At 45.6% G+C, this 25,017-nt stretch overlaps 2 protein-coding genes and 1 pseudogene across 3 annotated transcripts in view; all 3 read left to right on the top strand.

Annotated features, from left to right (window-relative positions):
* LOC147009312 (uncharacterized) overlaps positions 1 to 10,006 on the top strand; it is a 79,779-nt gene extending 69,773 nt beyond the window's left edge. The window contains 1 exon segment of the mRNA XM_085861749.1: positions 1 to 10,006. Coding sequence (XP_085717875.1) covers positions 1 to 63 — 63 coding nt within the window. The 3' untranslated portion in view covers positions 64 to 10,006.
* On the top strand, positions 240 to 10,006 carry LOC147009314 (uncharacterized; annotated as a pseudogene).
* Positions 10,007 to 18,367: 8,361 nt separating this feature from the next.
* ZGPAT (zinc finger CCCH-type and G-patch domain containing) overlaps positions 18,368 to 25,017 on the top strand; it is a 32,094-nt gene continuing 25,444 nt past the window's right edge. The window contains exon 1 of one of the 2 annotated variants that reach the window (XM_085861829.1): positions 18,368 to 19,460. In XM_085861829.1, the coding sequence (XP_085717955.1) occupies positions 18,678 to 19,460 (783 nt within the window). In that variant the 5' untranslated portion in view covers positions 18,368 to 18,677. The remainder of the gene's footprint in view (positions 19,461 to 25,017) is intronic. The other variant, XR_015052830.1, reaches the window with a different exon arrangement.

Raw genomic sequence — 25,017 nt, forward strand, 5'->3', positions numbered from 1 at the left:
GTGCCGCAAGGCCTTTGCTCATTTGATTGGTTTGAAATATCATCAAAAAACACACACTGGTGAGAAGCCAAACACGTGCTCGATGTGTGGCAAGGCGTTTGCTCGACCATCGACATTGAAAAGACATGAAATAATACACACGAGAGAGATTGGGTTCGGTTGTGGATACCTCCCCTGTGAGCGATTCCGAGCGACTGCAAGCTATTAAACAAACCAGTGAGGAGAAAGCTAGCAGGCAGATGCACAACCCTGGCATATACCTTCTTGGCACGACTTTTCTGAGTGCCATCGATGACCCCTGTCAAACAGCCGAGGCCCTACGGCTTCTTGTGGAAAGCAATATGGCGAGCTGTAACAAAAATATGCCGAATAATAATGGCAATCAGTCAGAGAAAATGACTAACAGGACACAGACCGATCATAGGCTGAGGCCTAAGTCTGTGTGGCCACACCGAGCAGCTGGAATGTGTGCTGAAAAGGATAATGACTGCAACTTCTCCGTTTAAGAAATCGATGCCTGCCTCACGATATAACAGCGTTCTAGACCAAAGCTAAAAGCTACAAAGGTGCCGCCTGTTCTACAACCAACAACTCCTCGGTTCAAGACGAATCGGAGAGGATTAAATGAACAGAGCTGGAGCTTAGAGGAGAAGGAAATTATCCTCCACTGCAAAGCTTATACTGCATATGAAGCATGGGGGATTAACGGTAAAGGAGAAAGATTCATGAACCAGTTGAAACGAACAAAGCTGGCAGCCAAGGCCGAAAGAGTTCCATTAACGAAATTCACTGCAACAGCATCAATAATCCAAAGATACTTGACCCAGAAAAGTATAAAGGAAATAACTGACAAAGCAGAGACAGGAAGCAATTGAAGACTTAAATCTGATAACTCAAGAAGAGCGAGTCAGTATCAAAAAGAAAATTTGGACAAAGAAGGAAAAAAATGGACGTTACTCTGGGCAATGGAATATGCCAGAAAGAAAGTGCGAACACCTGGGAACAGATGTTCCGAAGATTATGCCCTGATGAAGGTAATTTTAATCGGGCAGCACTAAACTCAAACAAAAAACAATATCCTCAAACAAAAAACATTCACAGAGGAGGAATTAAGAATAACAGATGAACAAACTGAAGAGACAACAAGAAATGACTGGTCACCTGTAAATGGCGACCAACCACCAATGCCACAATGGAATGATGGGACATACGTTTGAGATGAGATTACCAGACTGCAAACTCCTGAAGAAAAGGAGCAACCAACAGAACTTATTGATGCTACACAGAAAGTAGAACAAGAGAGGAAAACAGAAACAGATGATATTTCAAAATTAATCACAATACCAGAAACATAAATTGCGCAACGGATTGATGAATTGAATCAAGAATCCAAAGATACTTGATCCAGGATAAAGATACTTCACCCTGCTGTTCTTCCTCTGCTACAATCGGTTCTTCTGACCATGTGCTTGTCAAAATGGACATCTCTCTGTCTGCAATCAGAGAACCCCCTCAATGCCGTCGAGTCTGGCATTTCACTCAAGCTGACTTGCAGGGTCTCCAAGCAGCCATCAAACTTCTAGACTGGTCTCCCATCGCTACTTTCTCCAACTCATCCTGGGAATTCTTTCAAAGAAACTTGCTCTCCCTCATGCACAGATTTATGTCCTCTCGTCTTCAGTTTTCCTACCCTTCCTCCTGCCCATGGTTCACGAAAGCTTGTGGCGAAGCAGTTGTCCTGAAACAACTTGCCTTTTCCTCATGGAAAGCAAACCCAACTGAGGGTAATCTCAGTTCCTTCCATAAAGCTCGGAACAAGTGTGTATCTACCCTCAGGAGAGCCAGAAAACATCGTCTTTCCAAGCTCAAGTCTAAACTCTCTAACCTCTCTCCCTCCTCCAAATCCTGGTGGCATTGAACAAAATCTGTTTCTGGTGTTTGTTCCCCCTCCATCCCCTCCCTTACCTCAAATGGCTGCACTGCTGATACCGTACGTGAAAAGACTGAATACCTAAACTCGGTGTTTGCATCAAAATCTTGTGTCCGAAACCCATCGCTTTCTGCACCCACCTTACCCAGTCGCACCCATCTGTCCCTGGACTAAGTGTCCTTTTCCTCTGACAAGGTGGAGACCTTGCTGTCAAACCTTGACTCAGATTCTGCAACCGGTCCTGACGGCATCAGCCCACGTGTCCTAAAAACTTGCTCTCGCTCACCTCTCTGTTCTATTCACCCTCTCATTTGCTCAAGGTCATCTGCCATCTACTTGGAAATCAGCAAACATTACTACCCTGCATAAAAAAGGTGTAACAACAGATCCCTGCAACTACAGACCAATCAGCCTTCTCCCAATCATCAGCAAGGTTATGGAATCCATCGCTTCAGACATCAAATCCTTCCTCTTCTCCAATGGCCTGATTTCCGATCACCAATTTGGTTTCAGACCAAGTCACTCAACCCTGGATATGCTGCTTCTGCTCTCCCAACAAAGGATGGAGGTACTCAATGCTGGACATGAAATCCGAGCCGTATCCCGAGACATATCATGTGATTTTGACATTGTCTGGCACCCTGCCCTGCTCACCAAACTCTCTTCCTGTGGTATCCAAGGCCATCTCCATTCATGGCTCACAGTATTCCTCTCCTGTCTCAGCCAACGTGTGGCCCTAAATGGAGTTCTTTCATCCCCTCTTCCGATCCAGGCTGGAGTTCCTCAAGGCAGCGTTCTGGGCCCTGTTCTTTTTCTGGTTTTCATCAATGATCTCTCCGACTCTCTGGAAAATCCTCTTTATCTCTTTGTTGATGACTCCACCCTCTGCCGTACCATCGGTCATCCCTCAGATCGGTTAGTAGCAGCTTCTTCGCTCTGCAGATCTGGGTAAAATCACAAACTGGTCCAACACGTGGAACATGTCTTTCAATCTGGACAAATCTCACACTCTCACTCTGTCTCTCCGAAAGGACCATTTGGAACCCCCCCCTCCCCCATCTACTTTCTCAACAATCCTCTGGAAGAAGTCCTTTCTTTCAAGCTTCTGGATCTCACTATCTGCCATGATCTTTCCTGGGAAAGCCACATTTCCAACCTCGCCTCCAAAGCCAGTTGCTGACTGGGAATCCTCCATCGTGCAAAGTCCTTCCTCGGCCCACCTGAGCTCCTGACCACATACAAAGCTTTCGTCTGCAGTCTGATGAGTACTGCTCTCCCCTCTTGGCTGGTGCTCCTGCCTCTCACCTTTCTCGGCTTCACGCTGTGGAAACCAAGGCATTTCGGATCACTGGTATCTCCCGCGATGAGACTGAGCCTTTGGGCCTCTCACTCTCTCACCGCAGGCAGGTCAGTGGTCTTTCTGTCTTCTACGATCTCCTCTCTGGTCTCGCCCCCCCCCCCCTCTGCTCTGTCTGCTATTTGTCCCCACCATATTTCCGCAGGGCACTCAAGGTCCACCAACAACCCCCTTCTGGTAAAACTACCAAAATCATGAACCACTGCTCACATTCACCCTTTTATTCCTCTTTTTTTCCCCACCTTTGGAATAAACTCCCTCACTCTGTTCAATCCCATTCTTCCCTCCAGGCCTTCAAAACGGTTGTTCACCACCACCTCTTATCATTCCCCATCCAAATCCTTGGTCTTTTCTACCCCCGTTTATCCACTCCAAACCCACCTCCTTAAAATTCCCTGCTTTCCTTCCTGAAAATCCCTGTATGTTCATCTTGTAAACCCCATGTTCCCCACCCCATCCCTCTCCCTTCCATAGATCTCCGAATGTCTCTGTTCCCCACTGTTTTGTCCTTCCCACTCCCGCCCCTCTTGTCTCATGCCCCCCTTGCTGTGCGTTGTGTGTAAGCTCTCAAGGTATACTCGACAAGGTATACCAAGAAACAAAACTGAAAACTCCACATAATGACCACAGAATGCCAGGAGGAAATGCTGCAGCATCACACCAAGAGATAGATTCACCTGAAGTCACAAACTCAGATCAAATAGCACCTTTGCAAACAAAACAAATAAGAGCAACAAGGATAGATTACAATGAGGAGGAGAATAATGGACAACACAATGAAGAAGAGGAGGTTAACAATGAACAGCATCGGCCAGAAGATGAGCTGGCCAATAAAAGAGGAATTCAAATTGATATCTCCCAAAGAAAGACCACATCTTCACCGAATGAACAACAACAAACAGTTGAAGATACAAGAAAGGAGAATAAACCAAGCAGTAACTAAAATGCTCCCCAAATCACCTAATTGAAGAGAAATGAACGATGTGAGGTTTGCAGCAGCACTGTATAATCCAAGAGAAAATAACAGGTAAACAACTACACAAAAATATAGATCTGATTACTTAATCAGAAACAAAACACCACTATGGAAACAGAGACTTGAGAAGCAGAGAGACCGACTGAGCGTGGAAACGGCACAAATAGAACAATTCAAGTGGGGAAACAGAAGCCCAAAGCTTATGAAAAGAATCAGATAAATAAAAAATAATTATAACGAAGAAAACTATAAGGGCACTCGGTAGAGCACATACCTACGCCACATAATGCCTGATCCACGAGAACATGTCATGCGATATGTCGTTTTTGGCCCGATCTCTCAATGGTGAAGAATCACTTTAAAAATTATAGTAGCCGGATCCGGGATCTTCACCAAAATCTAATCATTTTGTCCTTGTCGCACACCCAACCTTGCCACAAAATTTTGTCTGGATCTGTACACAGCTTTTTGAGATCCTCTACGCAAACAGACAAACAAACAAACAGAGGGATGAAAACATAACCTCCTTCACCTTTGGTGACAGAGGTAACAATGGACTTGACCCATTATCTGCCCATAATAAACTCCAAAATACAATAAATAGCAAGGAAAATATAAACTATGATGAGGCCAACAATTGAAGAAATCCAAATCAATAGTTTGAAAACAACCCGAAAAAGTTCAATTGAGAGCTCGGGTAACAAAACAAAATGTGACAACTCCCCCTTCAAAAAAAAAAAAAAAGAGGACCTAGAAAAGTTTTGTAAAGGTATATTTGAAGTTGAGAAAGTACGCAACAAGGAAGCAGATTAGATACGACACTTGGAAAACAAAAAGCAACATCTACAGGAAATGGCACCCAATGACAATTGATGAAGAGAAAATTAGAAACTTCTCACAAAAGCATCAAACTTCAAATGCCCAGGCCCGGATAGGATTCCCAACTTCTGGCTAAAGCAACTACATGCTCTCCACCCTCAATACGTTCGAGCATTTAATGAACTCGTCCAAGGGAAACAGCCAATGGATGAATGGTTCACAGAAGGCAACACTCTTTTAATCCTGAAATCTGATGAAACCCATCTACCCAACAACTATCAACCAATAATATGCGCACCAACAACATACAAACTTTTAATAGGTATAATCACGATGCAACTTATAACCACCTCACTCAACAAGGAGCTATAAAGGCAGAGCGTAAAGGATGTAAAAGGGGATGTTATGGAACAATAGACCATTTATTGTTAAATAAAGCCACACTCGAAAAATGCAAGCTCCGACAAACCAACTGATCCACAGCCTTGATAGATTACAAAAAAGCACCTTCGATGGTGACCCACATTCATGGATTATAAAATGTGTGCAAATATACAAAATTGATCCCCAATGATTCACACTGATTGAGAAAGCAATGATGCTCTGGAACACAACTCTGGTATTACCTTACTTGGAAGGAAAGATTATAAATCCCAGGAGTAAAGATACGATGTGGTATCTTACAAGGTAACAGCCTTCCCCCTTCCTCTTTTGACTGGCTCTGGACCCACTGAGTAACCTCATCAATGAACAAGGACACGGATAGTTTTACGTGCAACAGAAAAAATATCCAAAGAAACAAGATAGGTAACACATCTACAGTACATGGATGATCTAAAACTCTTCACCCCAAATGATAAGAAATTGGCAGATCAACAAAAACTACGAACACAGTCCTCGGAGGACATCCAAATGGAGTTTGTTCTTGACAAATATGCCAAACGTATATTTTTACAACGAAAAACAAAAAGAACAGACAACATCTTAATCGTTGAAAGTACAGCAATACAGGAACTAGAAAAAGAAGCATCCGACAAATACTAGGCAATAGAAGAAGGCTCCCAGACACAACACAAAACAATGCATAGAATAATCAGCAAAATGGACCTTCGCAGAATTAGACTAATTCTGAATCCATCCCTCTCTCCAAGAAACAAAACCAAAGCGAGAAACCAAATTGCTGTGCCGGTATTCCAATATAGATATGCAATTATAAACTGGCCACAATTGGAGATCAACAACTTAGACACCAAAACAAGGAAACTTCCAACTAGTCACAAGATTTTCCACAAAAACGAATGCAAAAACCGAGATTATACTTACCGAGGCGAGGAGGAGGTGGTTTGATGGAGCTTAACCAAGTGCACAGAACATTGTGTGTCGGATTAGCGAAGTATGTGAAGAGCGCAACAGACTATCGGATGAGATTTGTACACAGAGCAAGAAAACAGAGCAAAACAGGGATCCTTAATTCATTCAGCAACAAACTTCTAAAAACAGGTGCAAATGATTGATGCGACAGAGGAAAACGAAATAGAAACAAGCATCCCCAATGAACAGCCCCAAAGGAAAGAAGAAAAAAGGAATACTACAAAAAAAATCAGTACATATACTCTGACAAATGGGAAAATGACAAAACAGCAGGAAGATTAAAAATGAGCTTGATAGGACAGGTATCGACAAGGTAAAGTAGTGGGGCAACTTAGCTAAATATAGCATAACAATTGTGCATTTTGTGAGGAAAGCACCAAATTTGGCACACTAGTAGCCTATCATATTATGAACAGATTTGGATATTGGGCCATCTCAAATTCAGCCGCTGATGGCTGTGGCAACCATTTTTCAAAATACATATCTGCTTTACTGGAGAGGAATGCAGGTTGATAGTGAAAGTTTATTTACTAATAAAGGTCCAATAATGGTCAAAGAAAGTAACAATTTGATTTGGTTGAGAAAAAAAGTTAAAGAGGACTAATTAGTCTTATTAAGACATAGATTCCAAAGCGTGGAAAAGGAGTGTGTAGACGCGTGGTCGGAACAGCAGTTATACCTGGAAACTGGCAGAACTTCCTCCGAGTGGACACCAACAAGACCGAGCTGTTCAAGTTCCTATCAGAAGCTATCTTCAGGTGGTTTGACCAGGATGACAAGCAGCTGGTTATCACTGATGGAGAAGCAGTCCTGAGCAAGCCACCGCTGCTAGACCTGGCCTTGCTTGCCCCGTGCAGCCACGAAGAAGCTGACAGTCGAATGTTGTTGCATGCATCCCATGCAGCCAACCATAGTCACCACAAGATACTGATCAAGACAGTTGACACCGATGTTGTGGTGTTGGCTGTGTCAGTGGCCCAGGGACTGCAACCAGAAGATGAACTGTGGCTCGCATTTGGCACTGGGAAGAGTTTTGGTACCGAGCAGCCCACAAAATAGCAGCTGGCCTAGGACCAGAGAAGGCACAGGCACTCCCAATGTTTCACGCTCTGACTGGGTGTGACACTGTATCTAGCTTTGCTGGACATGGTAAGAAGACTGCTTGGACAAACTGGACCGTTCTGCCAGAACTTACAGACGCACTGCTGAAGTTATCCTCTGCACCAAGTGGCATACCAGACGATGTCATGCACACCATCGAGAGGTTCGTCATATTGCTCTATGACAGAACCAGCACGTGCAACGACATTGACAAGGCCCGGAAGAAACTCTTCGCGAAGAAGAACAACGTGCAGCTGATCCCGCCAACCAAGGCAGCTCTGGAGGAGCATGTGAAGAGGGCGGCCTACCAAGGAGGCCATGTGTGGGGTCAAACACTGCTACCAACGCCAGAGCTGCCTCCTCCATCCAGCTGGGGCTGGGTCAAGAATGACGAGGGAGTGTACGAGCCACACTGGACGAAGCTACCCAAAGCAGCCCACACCTGCGATGAGCTAGTATCGTGCAAGTGCAAGAAGAGCTGTCTGAAGCATTGCAAGTGCAAAAAGGCCGCACTTGAATGCACAGCTTTGTGTGTGTGTGTGAGGGAGAGTGCTCACAAAATTAAGAGAATATTAACAGAGCAGACTGTGTCACTGATTCAGAACATTTAAATCAGACATCTCTCGATCAATTTCCATGAGTGAGATGTCGGTATTCAAATGAATGAGAGAGACGCAGCCCATGATTCGTTTGCCACCATCCTCAACAACCACTGACTTTACATAAGCGATGTTGGTATTCATATCAATCAGACGCAGCCCGCGATTCGTTTGCCACCATTCTCAACAACCAATTTCTATGAGTGAGATAGTCATCCGGTACAACAAATAATTAGCAGCCATCTTGCGAAATGGCGGCTATCTTTAAACTTGAGGTGGCTACAGGTTATGTTTTTCTTAATTCAGCTTTTAATAAATGTTCAAACCAATGTTAGAGTGAAATTATAGTAACTGCTAGTGGCCATTTTGAAAAATGGCTGCCACAGCCATCAGCGGCTGAATTTGAGATGGCCCAATATCCAAATCTGTTCATAATATGATAGGCTACTAGTGTGCCAAATTTGGTGCTTTCCTCACAAAATGCACAATTGTTATGCTAAGTTGCCCCACTATCTTGAAAAATCATTCCTGGGAATATCACGACAAACGATCTACAAGTGGAGGCTGTCAGAAGTTCAGTGAGGATTTTGAAACGAGGCTATGAGAACGAAGTTTCACAATTTGGTTCATGAATCATGATCCTTTACCAAAAAAGAAGTGGAGATTTTGAGTTCTGGGAGAACTTCCTCTCACCTCCTGAAACACGCAAATGGAGATAACAACCAACGTGAGAAAAGCCTGACAAATGTTCTGTGTGCAACCAAGCCCATTTGACTTTCTCGAAACATTACAAAATACACAAAGAACCTAGAAGCTGAAGGGTGCCGACATTGTGCCAGTTGTGGTTCGAGCAATGGGAAAAATAATTTAAAAATAAGAACCTCACAGAAGTTTTGAAAACGATGTCAGGGGAAATTACTACAAATCAGCTACAATTGGAAGTTATCCGGGGTTTAGTGATGATCCTCAAAAAAAACCATTGGAACGAAGACATGAGAATAAAACTTCACAACTTTCCTTGAAATGTGTTATCCTGCGGAAAGAAGGTCCAACATAATGATCCTCCAAAGAACGATCCTACCAAAAACAATTTGAGATGTGACAAGACTGTTTCACCAACTGAAACCCCCAAATGAAAGCCTGGTGTTGGACTTAACTGTTAAGGGGGCTGGCAAGATCGGAAGGTCTTGAATTTGAGCCCCTGTTTGTACTCTTTAAATAACACCAGGTGGGTTGACTCAGCCTGTCATCCTTCTGAGGTCGGCAAAGTAAGTACCAGCTTCCTGGTAACAGGGGCATTGCATCAGTGGCACAGCTGTGCTCCAGAAAATGATACAACATGCAGCCACAGGCTGCATACAAAACAACAACAACAACCAAATGGAGATTAAAACCAACTCCAGGGTTCGCACAGTCCTTGGAAATCCTTAAAATTCCTGGAGAAATGAAAAAGCATTCTCCACTACCGGAAAGACATGGAAAACTTGTCCACATCCTTGAAACTCCTGGAAAAGCAAGACAATTGGACAGATATAAATAATCAATGCACAAAGAGAATAGTCAATGGGCGACTATCTCGGTATCGTGGTGTATTTTGTCTCACCGGCGATCTCTCGATTAGCGTTTCCACCAGGTTTTGTAAAAAAAAAAAAAAAATAAACCCACTTTCAATTCCTCTCAAGCTGCTTTCCATTGCCTCCAATTTGCCACGGATGTTTGTTTACGTCACATAATATGTGAATTTACATGTACATGTGAAATAGTTTGTTTTTAAATCCTGTACGAAAGTTTTCCTTGGGCGGTGTACAGTAGACCACTGCCTCGATGGCTCCCGAATAAAACATGTGTTAGCTCATTTCCTCTGCATGAGTTGCAATCAAAATGTGCCTTTATTTCACAATAGATGACTTGTTGTTCAGTCTTGAAATGTGCACTGGGGGCTTGAAGTTTCAGGCCCTCGGCCTAAAAAGTGGTGTCCGAAATGGCGGATACCTGATTTGATTTTTTTTTTGAGGTGCAATTGTGGGTGGAGTCAGGCCAGCTGTCTAACCAATGGGTGGAAAGAAAGAAACAGACCGAAACATTCCGTGAAAAATGACGCTCACCAAGCACCTCCACCCCCACCCCACTCACCACCATCACAGCACATTTGTAAATAATACAACTCACAGGCTTGCAGATTTACTTTTGTTTCACAAAGAAAAGTATGATCATTTCCAAAATATATTTATTATCAAAGTGATAGTGGAATTTCAAATGACTGAGTAAAATTATTCACCCATATAATTATATTTGGACTGAAAATAAAATTTGCTAATGTCTCACCTCCAGCGTTATAGTTGTGGAATGGTCACTTGGTGAGCCCAAATTCAGATGTGTCGTAAAAGTTTTGGACGCCATAAATTCACCTTTCCTGAGTGGAAGCAAAATGGCAAATGGCGCTAACACTGGTATTGCATGTCTCTTTTATTGACGAACATGACGTCACTCCCGTGAACATGAGGTCACTTCCTACGTGACAGAGAAATAAATACACATGGCTTTTATATATTTAGATAACGGTGCTCACAGCCCAAACAACTCCCACTCCCACCCTTCTCACCCCTCCTCCAAAACATGATTAATAGTAAACACTAGACAACCCGTGAACTCGTTGGGTTCCCATTGTGACAGCGGTTGATGACAAAAATCATTTCAAAAAAAAATTAAAAAGATAGCTCCAGCGACCTATACTGCTGAGGTTGTTTGCATTAATCAAATAATCCCGAAGAGTAATTGACTGAATCGGGAATTGATTTTTTAATAATTTTTCGTTTCCCAATTTGAACGAAACTTGATACTGCACACCGCAGGGGAATGGTGAGTAAGGTGGCACTAATTTTTGCGCTATCTTGTACCGTTTTGGCTGTATTTCAGGAACATGCATACATACATAATGAGAGTTTTAGTAATGTATAGATTGTCACGTCTGGGTATCCGTTAATACAGAATTCCTCACAGCTGGGACCTTTTGTCCAAAGGGATGGTCAAATTGGTCTTTTGAAATACACTGCATTTAGTATTACTCTACTTACCTTTCCCCAAGGTCGCCCCAAATGAGCCAAAATAGACGGCAATCACACATGGAAAGCAAATAGCTGAAACATACTTTCGTACCTTTTAAAGGATTCATTTAGCCCCATGAAAAGAAAAGAAAATTATTTTCTTATGAAAAGAAACAGGGAAGAGGATCGACAAGATACTATAATAAACGGAACAAACCAAGCGAGTCAAAAGACAGAGGAGAATGGGAATATGCAAACTTATATACAACCCACTCGGTGCCACAGATCACACTTTTACAACACGGCAATAATGCAGGTGGGACTTCCCTTTTTTCTGATGCACAGCGTGGACGCAGGACTCCATGGTGTCCGCTCTAAAGACCCGGAGAGATACGAGAGCCAGCAACGATGGTGCCCAGATGAAGTAAAATGGCCACGAGTAGGGCCAGTGATTTGTAGGCCTTCAACCAGGCCACATGGTCCCCTTTTGTCCTTTTTAGAGCGATGCCTCCGGATCTGCCTTCCGTCTTCTTCTGCAAACCCTCCAAAAACACAGGGTGATCTCAGCTTGGGTTGATTCCACACTAAACTTCTCCTCCAAGCAAGGTCTCAGTCCTCCTTTCAGCACGAGCATCTCCTGTTCGTCTCCTGGACTCCCCGGTAGACTCTCCATTCTCTTCCTCTCGGGTCCCGCCCACTAGGGCGGCCCCTATAAAAGTTTGCCTGATCAGAGTCGCCGATTCGGTTGATGTTTGTCCAGGTGTGTTTCATTTATCATTTAGCGTATGTTGTTTTTAATCACCACCAAAGTGAATCACAGTGATATCGAGCCATTGTGTGTTTTCGTGTTTGTGTTTTGTTGTTTTGTTTCAAGGCTTTGTCTGTAAGGAACGTTGTTATGAACTCTGTCTGTAATATTGTGGCATCGTAATGTGGTGTCAATCCTACCTTGTTTGGTTGTTTTTTTTTTGAAAATTTCATCCCTCTTTGTTTTTACATTTTTAAAAGATGTTTTTTTTTTAATAGTTTATTTATAAAGCCAGTATTATTTATTCCCTTGTTGTCTCAAAGTTAGCAGAGCCAGGGCGGTGGTGTACGGGGTCATATGTGCTCTGTAAGGTTGGCAATTCAACTTCCCCGTGCAGGTTTTTAAAAATGAATTTATGTTAACGTTCTGTCAAAATCATTTTATCAATTTTGATTTTAAAAAATCACCATATTGGAACGCTCTGGATACAGTCGCTCAAGACAGTGACGATCAACCACCAGAAAATAGACATGGCTAAAACACTTTAGCAGCCAGATGGACCACGATTGCTCGGTGCTTTGCAAGATGGACCAAGTCACACTGAATTGCTTCTTCAAGGCAGAGACAAATTTTGAGTTGAGACTTTCATAAAAACCCTGGATACCCTTTTAACGCATTGTCAGCGCCGAACAGAAGCCGACAGCGCCTTTTCAAAATTTTCATCATTTGTTGCCTTCCAGCCTGGGAATTAAATGACATTAAATCAGGCTTTTTCAACCTTTATTTACACATCGTTACCCACAACTTCCAAGTGGAAAACAGATTCTACAAATTTCAGAAAATTAATTAAAAATACAAAACTAGAATATCTTGCTTGGATTAGTTTCCACCCACCTGAGTTAATACTTGGTGGAAGCACCTTTGACAGTAATTACAGCTTGTGAGTCTGTCGGGATTGGTCTCTACAAACTTTGCACACCTTGATTGGGCAATATTTGCTCATTCTTCGATACAAAACTGTTCGAGCTCAGTCTAAGTTCGTGGGCAGCGTTGATGTACAGCAATCTTCAAGTCATGCCACAGATTTTTGATTAGATTTAGGTCGGGGCTCTCACTGGGCCACTCAAGGACATTTATTACTTAAACAATCGAAGATTTTTCAAGTACATTGGTTAGTCGATTTTGTTATTCTGTCTGTCTGCTTGTCTGTCTGTCTGTTTGTCGCCTACAGGTCACAATTTTAAACCTATCTTCACGAAACTTCACCACATGGTAGAGTTCGTCATAAGGAAGAAGCCTATTGCTTTCAAGGTCAAAAGGTTAACATAGGCCAACAGTCAACAACTTTGGTGGTATCTAAAATCCTCAATTTTCATCCGATTGACTTGAAATTTGAAGAGTATTTATATTTCAGGTCACTGAATTCAAGTAGCCAATTATTTTTGAGGTCAACATGGACCAAAAGGTCAACATAGGCCAAAGTCAACAACTATGGTGGTATTTCTAAAATCCTCAATTTTCATCCGATTGACCTGAAATTTGAAGATTTGCATTTTTGGTCATTGAAATCAACCCGCAAAACTATTTTTGAGGTCAAATTTGTTTCATGGATTTTGCAAGTATGGTGCTCTGCACGACGTCTTCTTCTTGTCTTTTTGTTCCTTAGCCATGCCAGTGTAGCTTTGGCTGTGTGCTTCGGGTCGTTGTCATCCTGAATGGTGAACTTCCGTCCCAATTTCAGCTTTCTTGCAGAGGGTAGCAGGTTTTCCTTTGGGATTTTCCCTTCTTTCCTGATAAGTTCCCCAGTCATTGCTGATGAGAAACATCCCCGTAACATGATGCTGCCACCATCATGCATCACAGTAGAGATGGTGTTCTTTGGATGATGTGCTGTGTTGGGTTTGTGCCAAACGTAACGTTTTGCATTTCGGCCAAAAAGTTCCACCTTGGTTTTATCAGACCCCAAAAGCTTTTGCCACATGGCTTCAGAATCTCCTAAGTGGATTTTTGCATACGGGACTCAAGGTGGGCTTTTTTTGAGTATTGGCTTCCTTCTTGCTACAGGCGAGACTTGTGGAGTGCTTGAGATATTGTTGTCACATGCACACAGTGACCAGTCTTTTGCTATAAAGGCATGTAGCTATTTCAAAGTTGTCATTGGCCTCTTGGTGATCTCTCTGATCAGTCTCCTCCTTTCTTGGTCATCCAGTTTGGAGGGACGGCCTGATCTAGGCAGGGTTTTGGTGGTACCATATATCTTCCACTTATTGATGATTGGTTTGACTTTGCTCCAAGGGTTAATCAAGGCCTTTGAAATATTATTTATATGCATCCCCTGATCTGTTCCTTTCCACAACTGTATCCCGGAGGTCTTTTGAAAGCTCCTTGGTGCTCATGGTTGAGCCTTTGCTGTGAAATGCACTACCCAGCAGAGGAAACCTACAGGAACAGCTGATATTATTCTGAAATAATCAGAATCACTACAGTTTAACACAGGTGGAGCGCAATTAACTTGGTGTGTGATTTTGAAGGTAATTTGTTACACCTGAGATAATTATCCTCACCAAAGGATTCGGAGTCTGTCTGTTTATCCGCAAAAAACTTTTGTGTTTTACTCCGCAAGTGTTTGTCGGATTGAGATGAAATGTTCACCATTGGTGTAGTTACTCATGTAGAATGTTTTAATGATAATTTTGATGTCATAGGTCATGTGGTGTGGCAGCCATATTGGATTTACCCTAAAGCCGATAAAAATACACGATCCAAAGAAGTCCTGGCGAGGATTTGCAATCTTTGCTCTTTTTCTTGTTTACAATTGCTATTATCAGGGAGGTGGACACCTATCCAACCAAGATATTCTAGTTTTGTATTTTTAATTCCTTTTCTGAAATTTGTGGAATTTGTTTTTCACTTGGAAGTTGTGGGTCACGATGTGTAAATAAAGGTGGAGAAAGTCTGATTTAATGTAATTTAATTCCAGGCTACAAGGCAACAAAAGGTGAAAATTTTGAAAGGGGGTGTAGACTTTCTATAGGCACTGTATGTTAATATACATAACGTGTTTGCCTTTCTCACTGAGTTTCAAGATGTCAGCACATGATATTTAGAAAAAAGCCGCGATCTTCATGTCCACTTATCCTTAACACATGGACGGATCTTTCCCAGTAGAAATGCTTCACTTTGCACACAATTTCGAAACCACACGCACAATTCCAATGAAACTTGACCACAACCTTCATCACCCGTGATGTACTAAAGTTTATTCACGACATTTTATAAAAATCGGGGTCTGAGGGGTTATAACAGGGGGGTTGCCGCCAAAATAGTATTTGCTTTCTTCTCTGAAACTCGACACACAATTTCAATGAAACTTGACCGCAACCTTCATCACCCATGAAGTACTAAAGTTTGTTCATGACATTAAAAATACAGTAATCAGGTGTTTCACCCCCAAAATAGGTATTTCCTTTCTTCTCCGTTACATATTCTGTGGGTCATCCACACCTAGCAGTGGTTCTCTGGTTCTACCAGGTGAGCTCAGGGGTACTGCCGATGAGTGCCCAAGGGTATTGCCGGTGTGTACCCAGGGGTATTGCCGGTGTGTACCCAGGGGTATTGCCGGTGTGTACCCAAGGGTATTGCCGGTGAGTGCCCAAGGGTACTGCCGGTGAGTGCCCAGGGATATTGTCAGTGAGTGCCCAGGGATATTGCCAGTGAGTACCCAGGGGTACTGCCGGTGAGCACCCAGGGGTATTGCCGGTGTGTGCCCAGAGGTACTGCCACTAAGTGCCCAGGGGTATTGCCGGTGTGTGCCCAGGGGTACTGTCAGTGTGTACCCAGGGGTACTGCCAGTGAGTGCCCAGGGATATTGTCAGTGAGTGCCCAGGGATATTGCCAGTGAGTGCCCAGGGGTACTGCCGGTGAGCACCCAGGGGTATTGCCGGTGTGTGCCCAGAGGTACTGCCACTAAGTGCCCAGGGGTATTGCCGGTGTGTGCCCAGGGGTATTGCCAGTGATTGCCCATGGGTATTGCCAGTGTGCCCAGGGGTATTGCCAGTGAGTGCCCAGAAGTACTGCCAGTAAGTGCCCAGGGGTATTGCCGGTGTGTGCCCAGGGGTACTGCCAGTAAGTGCCCAGGGGTATTACCAGTAAGTGCCCAGGGGTATTGCCAGTAAGTGCCCAGGGGTATTGCCAGTGTGTGCCCAGGGTATTGCCGGTGTGTGCCCAGGGGTACTGCCGGTGAGCACCCAGGGGTATTGCTGGTGTGTGCCCAGAGGTACTGCTAGTAAGTGCCCAGGGGTATTGCCAGTGTGTGCCCAGGGATACTGCCAGTGATCGCCCATGAGTATTGCCAGTGATCGCCCATGAGTATTGCCAGTGTGTGCCCATGAGTATTGCCAGTGAGTGCCCAGGGATATTGCCAGTAAATGCCCAGGGGTATTGCCGGTGTGTGCCCATGAGTATTGCCAGTGAGTGCCCAGGGATATTGCCTGTAAGTACCCATGAGTATTGCCACTGTGTGCCCAGGGGTACTGCCAGTGATCGCCCATGAGTATTGCCAGTGAGTGCCCAGGGGTATTGTCGGTGTGTGCCTTGGTGTATTGCCGGTGTGTACCCAGAGGTATTGCCGGTGTGTACCCAGGGGTATTGCCGGTGTCTGCCCAGGGGTATTGCCGGTGTGTGCCCAGGGGTACTGCCATTGATCGCCCATGAGTATTGCCAGTGAGTGCCCAGGGATATTGCCAGTAAATGCCCAGGGGTATTGCCGGTGTGTGCCCAGGGGTACTGCCAGTGATCGCCCATGAGTATTGCCAGTGAGTGCCCAGGGATATTGCCAGTAAATGCCCAGGGGTATTGCCGGTGTGTGCCCATGAGTATTGCCAGTGAGTGCCCAGGGATATTGCCTGTAAGTGCCCATGAGTATTGCCTGTAAGTGCCCATGAGTATTGCCTGTAAGTGCCCATGAGTATTGCCAGTGTGTGCCCAGGGGTACTGCCAGTGATCACCCATGAGTATTGCCAGTGAGTGCCCAGGGGTATTGTCGGTGTGTGCCTTGGGGTATTGCCGGTGTATGCCCAGGGGTATTGCCGGTGTATGCCCAGGGGTATTGCCGGTGTGTGCCCAGGGGTATTGCCGGTGTGTGCCCAGGGGTATTGCCGGTGTGTACCCAGGGGTATTGCCGGTGTGTACCCAAGGGTATTGCCGGTGTATGCCCAGGGGTATTGCCGGTGTGTGCCCAGGGGTATTGCCGGTGTGTGCCCAGGGGTATTGCCGGTGTATGCCCAGGGGTATTGCCGGTGTGTGCCCAGGGGTATTGCCGGTGTGTGCCCAGGGGTATTGCCGGTGTGTACCCAGGGGTATTGTCGGTGTGTGCCTTGGGGTATTGCCGGTGTGTGCCCAGGGGTATTGCCGGTGTGTACCCAGGGGTATTGTCGGTGTGTGCCTTGGGGTATTGCCGGTGTGTGCCCAGGGGTATTGCCGGTGTGTACCCAGGGGTATTGTCGGTGTGTGCCCAGGGGTATTGTCGGTGTGTACCCAGGGGTATTGCCGGTGTGTGCCCAGGGGTATTGCCGGTGTGTGCCCAGGGGTATTGCCAGTGTGTGCCCAGGGGTATTGCCGGTGTGTGCCTTGGGGTATTGCCGGTGTGTGCCCAGGGGTATTGTCGGTGTGTGCCTTGGGGTATTGCCGGTGTGTGCCCAGGGGTATTGCCGGTGTGTACCCAGGGGTATTGCCGGTGTGTACCCAGGGGTATTGCCCCTACGTGTTTTTTGGTATTGGGCATTTATATTACGCTCGTGGGGTTGTATTTGTAATACAGTTCAGCGGTTAAATTCATTAGTATTCGCGAGTAGTATCAAAGTTAATGAAAAAGTTTAATTTTTCTTCACTTTTAACAGGTTGTTGTAGCGAAATGTTTGTAGATCAACACGCAGTAATGGAGTTCAGCTCTTTCTTTTTCCTTTCTTCCGACTGCGGTCCAAGGTTGGTCGGGTTTAGGGGGTTGGGGGTTGGGGGGCTTCATTACCCCAAGGTCCTGGAGGCTGTTAAACTAAACTTTTCATGATATATCTGTTTTATAGCGAATGGTAATTGTCCTCGAGTTAATATGAAAACGTCATCGTGTGATCCCCACGTCTGGATCGACCCATTCTGCTAGTTTTCACACTGTGGTGACGGACCGGAAGTGTAACCCGGAGTGATGTGACGTCACAGTTTTCTTGGTGACGAATCTGCCGCTTCGAAATGATCTTCCGAATAAATGACGGCAATGGAGCACGTGACTGAGAGTGATGTGACGTCACAGCTTTCTTGGTGACGAATCTGCCGCTTCGAAATGATCTTCCGGTTAAATGAAGGCAATGGAGCACGTGACTGATTTAATCGCGTCACCGCTCACGTTCGTCAGGATTCGACATTTATGAGTTAACAAAGTGTAGTTTTTTTTCCCCCCCATTTTAATATGTCCGTCATTATAAGATTATCTAAACCTGAGAGAATAAGTAAACCATTTCCAATGCTCCATGATCCCATCGAATGAAAGAACGTCAACAACAAGAACAACAACAACAACCAATTTTTTTTCTTGGCCTTTTTCTGCGTCGCGTTTCTGGTTTGAAGACAGTACGAGTTGTACAGTACGTGTTGGATGTTCGTCATCTGCGTCGGTTTGATGACACTTAAGATGCAAACTGGTCATCGCTTTTACAGAGAGGGAAAACATTGAAATATCAAATGGACGAACCGGCACTGGAAGCGGCAATCGCCGCGAGTCGAATGCAGCTTGAGCAGGTTGAGGCGGCGATAGCAGCTCTGAGAGCAGCATCAGGTGATGGACGGAGATGTGGAGCTGGAGCACCTGATGGACGGGAAAGTGGACCACCTGATGGACGGGAAAGTGGACCACCTGATGGACGGGATGGTGGACCTCCTGATGGACGGGATGGTGGAGCACCTGATGGACGGGATGGTGGACCACCTGATGGACGGGATGGTGGAGCACCTGATGGACGGGATGGTGGAGCACCTGATGGACGGGATGGTGGACCTCCTGATGGACGGGATGGTGGACCTCCTGATGTACGGGATGGTGGACCTCCTGATGTACGGGATGGTGGACCTCCTGATGGACGGGATGGTGGACCACCTGATGGACGGGATGGTGGAGCACCTGATGGACGGGATGGTGGAGCACCTGATGGACGGGATGGTGGAGCACCTGATGGACGGGATGGTGGACCTCCTGATGGACGGGATGGTGGACCTCCTGATGTACGGGATGGTGGACCTCCTGATGGACGGGATGGTGGACCTCCTGATGGACGGGATGGTGGACCTCCTGATGGACGGGATGGTGGACCTCCTGATGGACGGGATGCTGGAGCACCTGTTGGACGGGAAGGTGAAGCACACATGCAGGTTCTGCTGGAGCTGCGAGCTGGTGTGCAAGAGTTTCTGGAGCTCACTGAAGCAAGTTTGTTGGCAGCGAGGAAGAGCAGCTTACTTGCCTTGCTCGAGGTATTAAATAGGATCACTATTTTAACTTGACCTTTATCTCTGTTCATCTCCTGTTGATGAAGCCTCCCCGATACTCCTCGACCATGGGGGAGGCTGATACCTGTTGTCGGGTTTGTTTATGCAATTAGTTCCCCCGGGCTTGGACCCCGAGGAGTTACTAAACCACCGTTTAGGTTTTGTTTTCTTCCTTTGCTGCCGTCTGGGACTTTCGGAATGAAATGTTTCGGGGTTGATGCAATTTTTATTTTTTTTGCCTTGACCTAATTTTTAAGGTTATGACCTAATTATTGACTAACACTTTTCACCAAAACTTGACCAAGGTTTGTCCCATCTGAACGAAATTCTCTCTCTCTCTCTCTCTCTCTCTCTCTCTCTCTCTCTCTCTCTCTCTCTCTCTCTCTCTCTCTCTCTCTCTCTCTCTGTCTCTGTCTCTGTCTCTGTCTCTGTCTCTGTCTCTGTCTCTGTCTCTGTCTCTCTCTCTCTCTCTCTCTCTCTCTCTCTCTCTCTCTCTCCTTGTGCTCTCTCTCTCTCTCTCTCCTTGCGCTCTCTCTCTCTCTCTCTCTCCTTGCGCTCTCTCTCTCTGTCTCTCTGTCTCTCTGTCTCTCTGTCTCTCTGTCTCTCTGTCTCTCTGTCTCTCTCTCTCTCTCTCTCTCTCTCTCTCTCTCTCTCTCTCTCTCTCTCTCTCTCTCTCTCTCTCTCTCTCTGTCTCTGTCTCTGTCTCTGTCTCTGTCTCTGTCTCTGTCTCTGTCTCTGTCTCTGTCTCTGTCTCTCTCTGTCTCTGTCTCTCTCTGTCTCTCTCTGTCTCTCTCTCTCTCTCTCTCTCTCTCTGTCTCTCTGTCTCTCTGTCTCTCTGTCTCTCTGTCTCTCTGTCTCTCTCTCTCTCTGTCTCTCTGTCTCTCTCTCTCTCTCTGTCTCTCTGTCTCTCTCTCTCTCTCTCTGTCTCTGTCTCTGTCTCTGTCTCTGTCTCTGTCTCTGTCTCTGTCTCTCTCTCTCTCTCTCTCTCTCTCTCTCTCTCTCTGTCTCTCTCTCTCTCTCTCTCTCTCTCTCTCTCTCTCTCTCTCTCTCTCTGTCTCTCTCTCTCTCTCTCTCTCTCTCTCTCTGTCTCTCTCTCTCTCTCTCTCTCTCTCTCTGTCTCTCTCTCTCTCTCTCTGTTTCTCTCTCTCTCTCTCTCTCTCTCTCTCTCTCTCTCTCTCTCTCTCTCTCTCTCTCTCTCTCTCTCTCTCTCTCTCTCTCTCTCTCTCTCTCTCTCTCTCTCTCTCTCTCTCTCTCTCTCTCTCTCTCTCTCTCTCTCTCTCTCTCTCTCTCTCTCTCTCTCTCTCTCTCTATAGTCTAGGCCCCAGAGCAAGGCACGTTTACACTTCCTTTACATTGTACCCCTCTGGGTTAAAGGTCAAGGTCAAATGGCAGTTTGGGAAAATAAATAAAAAAATTTTTGCCAATGCGGAATCTCCAAGACTGCTTTGCCGACCAAGACCAAGATGTTCTTCGATCATAATGACGTACCTGCACCGAAGTTGTGCATATGATGTTTGATTTGTGACCTTGACCTACTTTTTTTTTTCGATTGTGACCTAATTAACGAAAAACACCTTTTTGATCATAACCTGAATAATTTTTCTCTGATATTCATGATGTTGAGGTTTTTTTTTGGATAGATTGTAGATGTGGACACGTTTTCTTTATTTACACTCTGTCCCAAAATGTTGAAGGTCAAAGTTATACGGCCATCAATGGATCGCTGGTGCCTGGGGAGGCTTACCCTCGGTGATCAGAGGTATCTCGTTTTTACGGAGTTTATTTTCACTCGTCTTCCAAAACATAAATAAATTATTTGAACCGCTGCAAAAATACAAGTTGCACTTGGGTAGACCAATGTTATAAAGTGAAGGCACCTCGAATAATATAGACTTCCTCCAATGAAGAGGGGGTGGGGGTCACATGACCGTAACATCCTATGTCACATATTGTAGTTACATGATGGTCCATCCACTAAATCGGGAGGATGCTTCGCACCTTGCATACGATCATCATGTGAATCCCCATTTTTATATACTAGTACGTGGCCAAACGTGCAAAAAAAAACAAAAAAAAACTTTCAAACCACGTGCCAGAAACAACAACCACACAGGCCGTTCTTTCGCTCTTGCGTGCCCGTACGTGCGTGGCCATACATACAAACCAAAAAACAAACAAACAAAAAAAACCTTCAAACCGCGTGCCAGAAACAATAACCACACAGACCGTTCCTTCGCTCTCGCGTACCCGTACGTGCGTGGCCAGGAAGTTCACATATCACAGTTACGATTATTCGCAATTTAGTTTTAATGGCCAATTATTCAATTAGCGCCAACGTATTTTGCCTTTTCGCAATGTCATCGCAAGGAAAAACACGAGAAGAGAAGAGGGAGGGGAAAAAAAAAATGTAGGTGCAAAAAAAACAAAGTCTTTCAAATAACCATACAGGCCATTCCTTCGCTTTCGTAAACGACTGGACACACACACACACACACACACACACACACACACACACACACACACACACACACACACACACACACACACACACACACACACACACACACACAACAGAATGCTGGAATTATAGATGTACAATTAAGTACTTTCTCTGCAGTGTGATGCCATTTTCTGGGGGGAAGTACCAAAACAGCAACAAAAAACATCTAAAAGTACAAAAAAAACACCTTGTTGTTTAAATTTTGTCTCCTACTTGCTTAGTTTCGATCGTAAGTTATCGCGTGTTTTAAATTTACTTCCTGGTTCGGAGCATACCAGCTCACTCTGATGTTACCGAAATTTATGCACCGTCTAATATGAAAACGATCATAACTTGGGGCATTGTGTTGATCTACAAATGCGCATAAGAAATCGAGAAATTATTAGAATACACAAAGTCATCACTATCCGGAAGTCCGTACGTTGTAACCCGTAATTGGGAACGCAGCTGAGGTTCTCTTCCCCATCGGCCACGCCTACGCAGCAACGTGTCCTGTCATTGGTTGGTAAATAAATGGCCCTAACTTGGGAAGTACTTGTCCGATTAATATTGTTGTAGATTTCCACCACGTTCGGCGTGTGGACGACCGCTTCAGCCAAATCGGCGTCGCGCGCCCACCGAAGGCCGCAATCCAGTCGTGGCTTTCCGGAACAACCCCGGAAACCAGCCACGGATGCCTTAACGCACCATAAACTAGTCTATATTCTGTCCACGCGCTACAGGGTCAATCGCCGAATTGTCGATTATACCTAAATATTCGCGCGGACAGAAATACCGCGAGTTTATACCTCGACGAGAACTTGTACGGACACGAGCCGCTTAAGCGTGCTCGTTCCGTGTGCGTAGCTGAGCGGTTTGATATCGCCAAGTCCCATCGGACCAGATTATTGCTTCTATCGGCTTAATTAGCCAGTTGATTCCCGAAATGTGCCGTGGCAGTCAATACAAGGAAAATGACGCAAACGAGCAGGTGAACATTTGAACAATGGGCATTTATTTTCACAAGCATGCAATCAATGAATGGTGGGATGGGAACAAGACACGAGCAAAAAGCCTACAGCCGAGTTCTATCTTTTTATACAAGCACGTACTTATGGCAGTTCTACTTAATGGAAGACAAGGATCCACAGACTTTCACGTAAAAACCCAACTAAAGAAACTGCTCGTAAGCCTTTAATGTACTCAGAGCCGGGATGACCAGAAGGCTCCGAGAGGCCGGGCCGGCTACCTGGCCGCCCCTTGGTGGAGACTCGGTGGTCTTCGGTTTGGCGACCCTTGGTGACTCCGTCTCGCTGGCCCGTTGCCAACGCGGCGGCGGCTCAAATGGCGACTTGGTCGGTTGGGGGCCTGACGGCGTGCCCAACTCTCCACACTCTGCTCTCCTCAACGGGCTCCAATGAGCTGCCCTCCACCAATGACTCACTTCTCCAACGAACTCCGCAACGAACCACAAAAAAACCGCCCTGTCGGCGTCCCAAGCGCCTTTTTATAGCCCCAGGGGGTGAAGCCGCTTTAGGTTTCTTCACCAGAAACCTGCGCTGCCCCCTTTCACCCTTGAACCTTCACCCCAGGCTGGCTCCGCCCCTTTCACCTTTGATTGGCCAGTTCCCTTCAAGGTAGAGCTCATTTTGATTCGATTATGCTAATCAGCCGTTCCACGGCTGACTGCACACGGACGTTCTGATTGGCTGGCTTTTTCCAAGGCAGAGCTCATTTTGATCCGATTATGCTAATCAGCCGCGAAATGGCTGACTGCACACGGAGGGTGGAATGTGGCCTCTATGGCGCGGTGTGTCTGTGTCAGCGGCACCTTGCCGCTGTTGCTGAGGGGGGGGGGGTGTGATGTTGATGGCGTTTGTGGTGGGGATGGCGTGGTTGTAGAGTTGTTGGCGTTGTGGTGGAGGTGGTGTGGTTGCAGTGTTTGTTGTTGAGGAGATGTTGTTTGTTTAAAATAAAAAATAGGAAAAGAATAACGGCTAACTCAAAGATTCACAGCCCGGCACACGAACAAAACCCGTTATACATCGGTGGGGGAATCTAACCTAAAACACGTACTTATCGAAATAACTGATCTCTGGGGAACCTGAATGGTGTTCTGCGAATTCCCACCACCGTAACAATATCAAACCTTGAAAAGGCACATCCTCAGGTCCCCAGCAAGATATCTGGCAAGTTTCAATTAGATCGGACCAGTGGTTGGCGAGAAACAGCGGTCTCTCACTCTCTCACTCTCTCACTCTCTCACTCTCTCACTCTCTCACTCTCTCACTCTCTCACTCTCTCACTCTCTCACTCTCTCACTCTCTCACTCTCTCACTCTCTCACTCTCTCACTCTCTCACTCTCTCACTCTCTCACACACACTCTCTCACACACACTCTCTCACACACACACACTCTCTCACTCTCTCACTCTCTCACACACACACACTCTCTCACTCTCTCACTCTCTCACACACACACACTCTCTCACTCTCTCACTCTCTCACTCTCTCACTCTCTCACTCTCTCACTCTCTCACTCTCTCACTCTCTCACTCTCTCACTCTCTCACTCTCTCACTCTCTCACTCTCTCACTCTCTCACTCTCTCACTCTCTCACTCTCTCACTCTCTCACTCTCTCACTCTCTCACACACACACACACACACACACACACACACACACACACACACACACACACACACACACACACACACCTGGAATTATAGATAGATAATCGTGTGACTACAATGTCATGAGGTGGCAGTATCGGTTGGAGACCACTTGGCGGTGAAAACATTGGACCTGAACCCTGTCTTCTGGACAGCTGTACGAGTTGGTGCCTTCATTTTTAGCTTATCTGGAATTGCAATTCCAGATGAGGTACTGTCATCTTGCAACGTCCGTCCGTCTCGCATTTCAAATTCTCGGCCAAACCGCTGGGCTGATCCGGCTGAAATTTGGCAGCAAGGTTCCGCTCCTGACTGGTAAGCTTGTTCCGGTCATGTGACTTTAACTAGGTCAAAATGGCTGACTTATTAAATTCCTTCAAAAATCATCTTCT

The sequence above is a fragment of the Eptatretus burgeri genome, chromosome 17 (genome assembly GCF_056783735.1).
Source record: "Eptatretus burgeri isolate ZD-2024b chromosome 17, Ebu_testis_v1, whole genome shotgun sequence".
NCBI classification, from domain to species: Eukaryota; Metazoa; Chordata; class Myxini; order Myxiniformes; family Myxinidae; genus Eptatretus; species Eptatretus burgeri.